Source organism: Silurus meridionalis, chromosome 26, assembly GCF_014805685.1.
Source record: "Silurus meridionalis isolate SWU-2019-XX chromosome 26, ASM1480568v1, whole genome shotgun sequence".
NCBI lineage: Eukaryota > Metazoa > Chordata > Actinopteri > Siluriformes > Siluridae > Silurus > Silurus meridionalis.
Genome location: NC_060909.1, coordinates 1,683,792 through 1,693,193, shown reverse-complemented (window position 1 = coordinate 1,693,193; position 9,402 = coordinate 1,683,792). Strand labels below are relative to the sequence as shown.

General features: G+C 42.7%; 1 protein-coding gene across 1 annotated transcript in view; it reads right to left on the bottom strand.

The window, feature by feature from the left end:
• Positions 1–722: 722 nt before the first annotated feature.
• LOC124379915 (E3 ubiquitin-protein ligase RNF166) overlaps positions 723–9,402 on the bottom strand; it is a 17,991-nt gene continuing 9,311 nt past the window's right edge. Inside the window, exons 2-6 of the mRNA XM_046840548.1 lie at positions 4,601–4,757; positions 3,076–3,188; positions 1,727–1,841; positions 1,377–1,484; positions 723–1,192 (exon numbers count right to left, since the gene is read on the bottom strand). Coding sequence (XP_046696504.1) covers positions 1,127–1,192; positions 1,377–1,484; positions 1,727–1,841; positions 3,076–3,188; positions 4,601–4,757 — 559 coding nt within the window. The 3' untranslated portion in view covers positions 723–1,126. The remainder of the gene's footprint in view (positions 1,193–1,376; positions 1,485–1,726; positions 1,842–3,075; positions 3,189–4,600; positions 4,758–9,402) is intronic.

Sequence of the window (9,402 nt, the reverse complement as noted above, 5' to 3'; positions counted from 1 at the left end):
CGGGTTCTGAATGACGCTACGCTTCCAGCGGCTTTCTCTCGGAGGAGAGAACACTAGCGAACACCTATTCACGGGTCTGTTCTTCACCTCCGAGAAGCTCATCAGCACGTCCGCACGTTTCGCTTTCACAGGATTTTAGTGCACCGTTTTAAAGGAAAGCATTTTTCCAAAAATAGATTTTTATTCTAAACTGATGCCTCGTAAAAAATATTATTGTCGCAAGGAAAACCGGTAGAGAGCGAAGATCAAAGCAGCACTAGCATCCTGTCGGAGAACTATAAAAGAACGTTGGAGCTCGAATTCCGTCGTGTATAAAATAACGCGAGCGTTCGAGACGAGCTAAATGAAAAGAAAAAAGGAAAGAACAGGAGGCGTTGGTTAGCGGTGGCGTGATTTTACTGGTTTTGGTGACGGTGTGAACTCATCATCATCATCATCATCATCATTATCATCATCATCCTCCTGTCGCTCTGCTGTACGAGTATTGCCAAAAAAAAAAAAAAAAAAGTCATTCCCACAAGGTAGATACGACCATCCTTCATCCTGGATGATCCTCTCTCACACGCATTCAACCAACAGGAGACCATCAGTGTCGGAGGTGTCGGTTGTGGTCACCATGGGAACAAGGACGCCGGTGCGGGCCGGTCGGCATCATCTGAGCCTGGAACGATGCTCTCGTCCTTCCGTCTGTCCGTGTTTGAACGGAAGTGGGGGAAAATCAATCCGATGGTGATGGTGGAATAGAGTTTTTTTTCTTCTCTTCATCCTCAAACCTCGACTGAAGCTTGTTTTTATTTTACAGCGAGGAAGCAGTTACAGAATGTGACGTTGTTCTTATTGAGCGTGCTCCACCACAGTCGGCGAAACATGGGAGTCATGTGATCAACGCCATGCGACTGTAACACCAGGAACAGAAGCAGCCGTGAGGTCTACCTGGTGTACTGAGGTTTGAGGAGATTAAAAAAAAAAAGGTCTGTTGACGCTCTGGGGTGTTTTTTCATGTCTGCAGCATGAAGAAGCTGGAGAGAAATCTGATTGGTTACAGAAGTTGGGGTAAGTGATGGTGATTGGTTGCGGTGTTTGGATTGGTGATCGGTGATTGGTGGAGGCTATTGGGGCGGGACTCTCAGTTTTCAGACAGAGAGAGGGCCAGTGCCGCTTGCAGTGCGGCCTCTTCATCAATGCTGTAGTCCTGCACACACACACACACACACACACACACACACACACACACACACACACACACACACACACACACACACAATACTGAGTAAATTAGAAGTAGTATCATTTTCAGTACTACTTGTCAATCAAGAACAGGTAGGTACAGGTGCGTGTGTGTGTGTGTGTGTGTGTGTGTGTGTGTCAGTGCCTACCACAAATGTGTCGTAGGAAAACTTGTGCCGGTGCAGAAGGTGCTGCAGGAAGTTGGAGCTCTTGTAGCTGGGGTCTCCCCAGGGCATGGCTGAACACACGGGACACACCTGCAATCAACACACACACACACACACACACACACACACACACACACACACACACACACACACACACACACACACACACACACACAGCTCAGTGTATCCTCTATCCAAAAACACAGGGTGGTGACACAGAATGGAACCCTGAGCCTCTGAACTCTATCACTGTGAACTTCTCTGAGATTGGACTGGATGAGATCTCATCTCCACGTACAGACGGTGAAGACCTGGATCTTGTCAGTACTAACCACTTTGTTGGGGTCGTTGCGGTGGTTTTCCATGCAGTGCTTCACCAGCTCCTGTTGGTCCAGGTTTCGAGCTCCGCAATACGGACACACGAACGTCGATCGGTTTGGAATATTGCTGCGAGCAGGGAAACAAAAGAAAAACCTTCAGCACCAGCGATAGTTCTCAGAGCTAAAAAAAATAATACTTTCGCATCCATCTGAGAGAACTTTTTGATCTCAACCACCACCTCAATAACCATCACCACCACCCCCACCATCACAATAACCATAACAACCACCACATTAACCATCACTGTCATCAACACCACCACCACATTATAACAATCACCATCACCACTATCACAACCACCATTAACCATCACCACCACCATCACCATCACTATCACCACCATCACCACATTAACCATCACCACCACCATCACCACATTAACCATCACTGTCATCAACACCACCACCACATTATAACTATCACCATCACCACTATCACAACCACCATTAACCATCACCACCACCACCATCACCATCACTATCACCACCATCACCACATTAACCATCACCACCACCCCACCATCACAATAACCATCACAACCACCACATTAACCATCACCGTCATCACCACCACCACCACCACCACATTATAACTATCACCACCATCACCATACCAACACCATCAACCCCACCATCACTATAACCACCATCACCACATTAACCATCACAGTCATCACCACCACCACATTATAACTATCACCATCATCACCATCACAACCACCACATTAACCATCATCACCATCACAACCACCACATTAACCATCACCACCACCATCACCACCACATTAACCATCACAGTCATCACCACCACCACATTATAACTATCACCATCATCACCATCACAACCACCACATTAGCCATCAACATTCACCTTCATCACCACCATTATCACGATCACCATCACAACCACAAGAACCCAAAACCCCTAAAACATCTGAGTCATAAAAAAATGACCTCAATTCTAAATAAATTGACCTAAAAACACTTTTGTTTCCAATTAAAAATCAACCAGAACATCTGAGTTTGTCAGGAAACAATCCAATCCAGTCTTGATCATGATTTCTTCTGATCTGCCAGACATATGGCTTTGTTCACAGGGCATCCATATACGTCCTACACAAAAATTACCTCCACATCTGGGTGGAAAAGTCAAACCTTCTGACACCATCATTCAGTCAAGTTACTCTGGATAACAGGTACTTCTATAAAGGAGGTATTTAGTTTAAATTACACACACACACACACACACACACACACACACACACACACACACACACACACACACACACACACGATCTTACCTGGGAATGGGCTGTGATGTAGGAACAACAGGCATGAACTTTGGGCAGTTGGCCATCTGTTCCTGCACCTTCGTGCAAGATGTAATGTGGGACCTCATTTTAATGAGTGTGATCTACCATTCAATAAAGAGAGAGAGAGACAGAGAGAGACAGAGAGAGAGAGACAGAGAGACAGAGAGAGAGAGAGAGAGACACAGAGAGAGACAGAGAGAGAGACAGATGGAGAAAAAGGAGAAGATAAAGTGTTAAAGAAAGAAGAAAGCCGATGCACATTTATAAACAAATGTAATATAAAAGTAAAAAAGAAAAACACTTGTATACACACTTTACATAAACTACACCTTAATAAACAAACAAATAAATAAATAAACAAAACAATTAAATGTGTGGCACAGAGTGGATGCTTTTTTTCTGTTTATGATTTCTCATGAACAGGACGTTTGGGTTCCATTGTTTTAGTGTCCTGATTCAGAGCAGTTTCTTTACACGTACGTATGCGCGTGTGTGTGTGTGTGTGTGTGTGTGTGTGTGTGTGTGTGTGTGTGTGTGTGTGTGTGTGAATGAAGTATGTATGTCTATGTTTGTAAAATGTGTAACTGTGTGTGTGTGTGTGTGTGTGTGTGTGTGTGTGTGTGTGTGTGTGTGTGTGTGAATGAAGTATGTATGTCTATGTTTGTAAAATGTAACTGTGTGTGTGTGTGTGTGTGTGTGTGTGTGTGTGTGTGTGTGTTCATGTTTATGATTCACATCGGTATAAAAGTTACACATCGTTTAAAAAATATTTGCATATTAATTTCTATATAATTAATATTAATTGCACTTTACTTTTATTAATTAAAAAGTAACTACACTAAACTGTATCTCGAGCGCGTTCTCTCAGCACCGCTGCTGCTACGACGTGAATATGACGCATCACAACACTACAGAGACGGAGGCGTGTCCTGAGAGTCACATAGAATACAGATTAACATGGCAGAGGCAGAGCTGTAACCTCCTGCAGACACAACAGGGAAAGAACGTCTGGTTTTATTTCAGCTTTTTTGCCGTGTGTGTGTGTGTGTGTGTGTGTGTGTATGAATAGACCAGGAGTAAGAAGTCAGAAAGCTCTTAAGTAAATTGATGATTTTCTGTCCGTCTGAACTGAAGACATAAAAGTGATCTATCAGCACCATATTAATTGCAGAGCATTAGATTTTTTTCCACTGAATTGTATTGTGTTGAATCGATTCAAAATCAGATCACACTGCATCATTATAGGGGGAATCGTATCACTTGTGTATGTGTGTGTACATACAATATCTCACTGAAGTGAGCACAAGCTGCACATTGACTCCTCTAAAATATATTCAGGTTTTATTTCTATAGTATTGTCCCTCGAGAAGATTATATAATGGTTGCTGAAATGTGAGGGGTGCACTCACTTTTGTGAGATACTGTGTATATGTGTATATATGGGAGTGTGTGTATGTAAGTGTGTGTGTGTGTGTGTGTGTGTGTGTGTGTGTGTGTATTAGAAACGACAAACCTTTTTGCTGCATCCTCGACATGGTGCTTTATAAGAGGAGAGCTGTTTCTCTACACTGGAAGATTTGTCCACTTTCTTGGGGTCGAAAGGCATGCGGCACAGGGGGCAGAGTGGAGACGTCACCTGGAGACACGGCTGAAGGCAGTCTCCACAGAACCTACACACACACACACACACACACACACACACACACACACACACACAGAGATCAGTTTAATTCAAAATAACAAACAACACAGAACAAATTCATGAGCGTGTGGAGAACTTGGATGAGATTCCTCAATAGGCTGTTTCGGGTGGATGTAAGATCAATTTACTAATAATTTAATAAATAAAGATAAATGAAGAACACAAAAATATATATAATATATACAAATACAATTCTATACATACACACACAAACATATATATGTCATGTCTTTATTCACCACTAGAGGGCCGCACCGCACACTTTGAGAACCACTTGTGTAACGTGAATCCAAGTAGGACACGTGTTGCAGGAAAGCTTCGTCTTCCACAATAGAAAGAGACATATGAATTTCATTATTTTGTCAAATATTTCTTTATGCTTCTTACTGTCCTTGCAGTAGGATTGCTGACTTTGTTACCGACAGCTAAGCGAGTTGCTGAAGCGTCCCTCTCTCTGTAGGCGCTAGCCAACTTTGAAAACTGCTCATATTCCTTTACGTGACTAAACTTCAAATGTCTGATAGGGTTGGCAGTGTTCTGGCTGCTTACTGCCTCGTGGAATTTTGTAGGTACACTCGTTGCAGATTGCTAAATGTATTGTCCTTTTCACAAATTCAGTAGAATTGTTAGACCGGTGAAGCCATTTTTAGCAGTGCGTAAAAAATTGGTCATCTGATCGACTCTTCTCGATCTGCCTTTATAGAGACCGCCGATCAAAGTTCACAACGCGATCATCGGCGAATTGTTTTCAGGCACCCATAAAATATATATGTATTCATTTATTATGCAGCATCTAATATAGAATACAGAACAGAGGAAGGAATGACGACGAGGAAAGCCTGGAGTGTATGTTCCACCGATCTTCAGGATTTGATCATTTTCCAAATAAACGATAACGCGACAAAGCAAAAAATGATGACAAACCGAAATTAAACATTTAGCACTCAATTTGTTTCGGCTTTATGCAGGAAGCACAAATGATTAGTTCATTTCCTGAACCTTCTGGTCCGCATCGCTCGTTTCTGCTTCCTGTACAGAACGTTTGCACACTGATCGCTCTCGGAGACGACTCTTTAGTCCTGAGTCATATACAAATTCGCTCAACATGAATGACACATCAATACACTTCAGTGTTATAAGTTGAAGCTTGACTGCACGTGTTCACCTCACGACAACACACGCGCACACATTCTCTATTAACTCTATCTAATGCGGCTAGAGAGTCACGTCACCCACACAGACACCCCGCGAATGCAAAAACTCAGTCTCACCCAACCCCCGAACCCAAAACCTCTCAAAAGAAAGTGTGAAGTATTTTAGCAGACGTCCTTCGCTAAAGCGTTTCAACTCCTAAAAGAAATAAATACATAAAAATGTTATTCATATTATGTAGTTATATTTAATCTAATGCAGGTATATTCATTACAAGTGTCTTATGTAGCACTTATGAGATGGCAGTAGCACACAGCGGCCTCTGCAGGTCCAAAATGGTGCTTTTCTTGTCTTTAGCCTAGTACATGCTGTGTTCATGTATACGACCACCAGACGCTGCTGCAGTACAGAAATCATGCACCAATCTGCAGGATGAAGCACTAAACAACCTTTGCGACCTCGGCTTGCTGCGAGCTCAGCTACAAAGACCAGGCCCCCATGCCGGCGGCCGGGAGAGGGGACGTCGGAAGTGCTGCTTGAGGAAGCGGAAGTTGACTTAACTAAAGAGATGGTTGTTGACTTTAGGAGATAACAGATTAGCCATTCTCCACTGATCATCAATGGATCCTCCTTGGAGATCGTCAGGAGCAGCAAACTCCTTGGTGTTCATCTGGCGGAGAACTTCACCTGGTCACTCAACACCAGCTCCATCACCAAGAAAACCCAGCAGCACCTCTACTTCCTGAGAAGGCTGAGGAAAGCCCATCTTCCTCCCCCCATCCTGACCATGTTCTCCAGAGGGACAACCGAGAGCATCCTGAGCAGCTGCACCACTGCCTGGTTTGAGAACTGCACCGTCTCAGAGTGCAAGACCCTACGGAGGATCATGAGGACAGCTGAAAAGATCATCTGAGTCTCTCTTCCCTCTACCTTACCCTACCTTACCCTGCCTTGCCCTGTCCTACCTTACCCTGCCTTGTCCTGCCCTACCTTACCCTGCACTACCTTACCCTGTCCTACCTTACCCTGCCTTGTCCTGCCCTACCTTACCCTGCACTACGTTACCCTGCCTTGTCCTGCCCTACCTTACCCTGCCTTACCCTGCCCTACCTTACCCTGCCTTACCCTGCCCTACCTTACCCTGCCATGCCCTGTCCTACCTTACCCTCCTCTGTCCTCTCCCATCCTGTCCTCTCCTGCCTTGTCGTACCCATGGAGTTAAAAAAATAGAAACCAAAGTAAACCGATAGGTCTATTGAGAACCCAATCATCTCCTCTCCAGACAAAGGAGGCCATTGTTATCTGCTGTTTTTATTGTATAATGGGGTGTAAGTTCTCACTTGTAGGTGTCCCCCCACATACACAAGGGGCGAACAGTAAAAACCGTACAGGCTGACGTAAAAAAAACCCCAAAAAACAATTATGTCCGATATGACACGTGGATGTAATAACACTAATACCATAATAATGCTACTGTTACTAACACTTTGGTTCTGAGAACAGGAAGCAGCAGCGGCGAGACGACATCACATCACAATATTTCACCTACAATCCATTTACTGCAACGTATTCATCATAAAGTCGGAGAGGGGAGAGATTAACTGACAGACACAGCCTGCACACACACACACACACACAGACACACACACACACACACACACACACACACACACACACACACTCATCTACACACTTGCTGTGCTTAACTACATGTCCTAAATTTACAGAGTGCACCCAGGGAGGAGGAGGCACCCAGGCGATAAGGCAGGATGGAGAGAGAGAGAGAGAGAGAGAGAGAGAGAGAGAGAGAGAGAGAGAGAGAGAGAGAAAGAAAGAGATATCTGCCAAGCACCAAGTGAAAGTGCCAGACCAGCTACCGCTGTATATTTCGTGATGGAAAGAAATAGGGTAAATTGTAACACACACACACACACACACACACACACACACACACACACACACACACACACACACACACACAGTGAGATTTTTAAAGGTTATGAACATCATCATACAGCACAAAACACAAATACAGACCAAAAAGAAAGAGTAAATAAGGACCAAAACATGGACTTTCCCAGTATTAAAGTCAACAGCGTGCACTTTTACATTAACAATATTCTATTTTATTATAATCGCTTTCATTTCGCTATTAAATTTTTATTCTTAAATTTTTCCCTATTTATTTATTTATTTATTTATTTATTTATTTACCGTATTTTTCCGGACTATAAGCCGCTACTTTTCCCCCACGCTTTGAACTCCGCGGCTTAAACAACGAATCGGCTAATTTATGGGTTTTCTCCGGTTTCACAAACTTTAAGCCAAAAAACTGAGCCCCATAACATTAGACCAATGAAATTGCCGAACGGGTTCAGGTGAACCAATGAAACTCTTTATATTAAATCAGATGCGCTCCCACTGAATCGGGCCGCACCACATCATAAATATGGATGATGTTCCTCTGATGTTTGACCTGCCGCTCACTCGGACTGTCTACAGGAAATGTGAATCATTCGTCACGCTGAAAACAACCGGGCATGAAAACACACTTCACCTGTGTTCTGAGCTGCACGGCATCGGGAAAAAAGCTTCACAGATGGTGATTTTTAAATGCACGACGATGCCAAAAGAAAAACTCGAGAGAAATAGTTGTGAAAGGAAGGAGGAAGACAGTGAACAATGACTTTCTTGGTAGGCTGCTGTTTAGATACAAGCCGTGTAACAGACACTGTCTTTCATTAAAGCCTGTGTAAAGTTCATTAGTTTCAGTGTAGACACTGTGGCTTATAGACAGGCTTATAGACAGGTGCGGCTTATAGACAGGTGCGGCGTATTTATGTTCAAAATAAAAATCTGTCAAATTCAGTGGGTGCGTTTATTATTCCGGAAATTACGGTATACCATTTTAGATTCGGTTTGAAAATATTCTTAATTTTTATTATTTCAGTCCATTTATTTATTTATTTATTTATTTATTTATTTATTTATATTGATACCACAGTATAGTCTTCTTTATATTGCTACTTTTATGCTTTGTTGTTTATTTATTTATATTACATTTTATATTCGACATTATATTATTCTTTCTTTTATTTTAACACTATTTTTGTTTGTTCAATTCCATTTTATATTCATTTTCATATTTTTTATTTTACTTTTAGCCATTTTTTTTTTTTTAGGTATATTATTCGTTTTTTATTTCATTTATTTCCTTTAGTGTGTTAGAGAAGTGAAGAAAAGAGTGCAGGCAGGGTGGAGTGGGTGGAGAAGAGTGATAGCAGGAGTGATTTGTGATAGAAGAGTATCTGTGAGAGTGAAAGGGAAAGTTTATAGGACTGTGGTGAGACCTGAGATGTTGTATGGTTTAGAGACAGTGGCATTGAGTAAAAGACAGGAGGTGGAGCTGGAGGTAGCAGAGCTGAAGATGTTGAGGTTTTCGTTGGGAGTGATGAGGATGG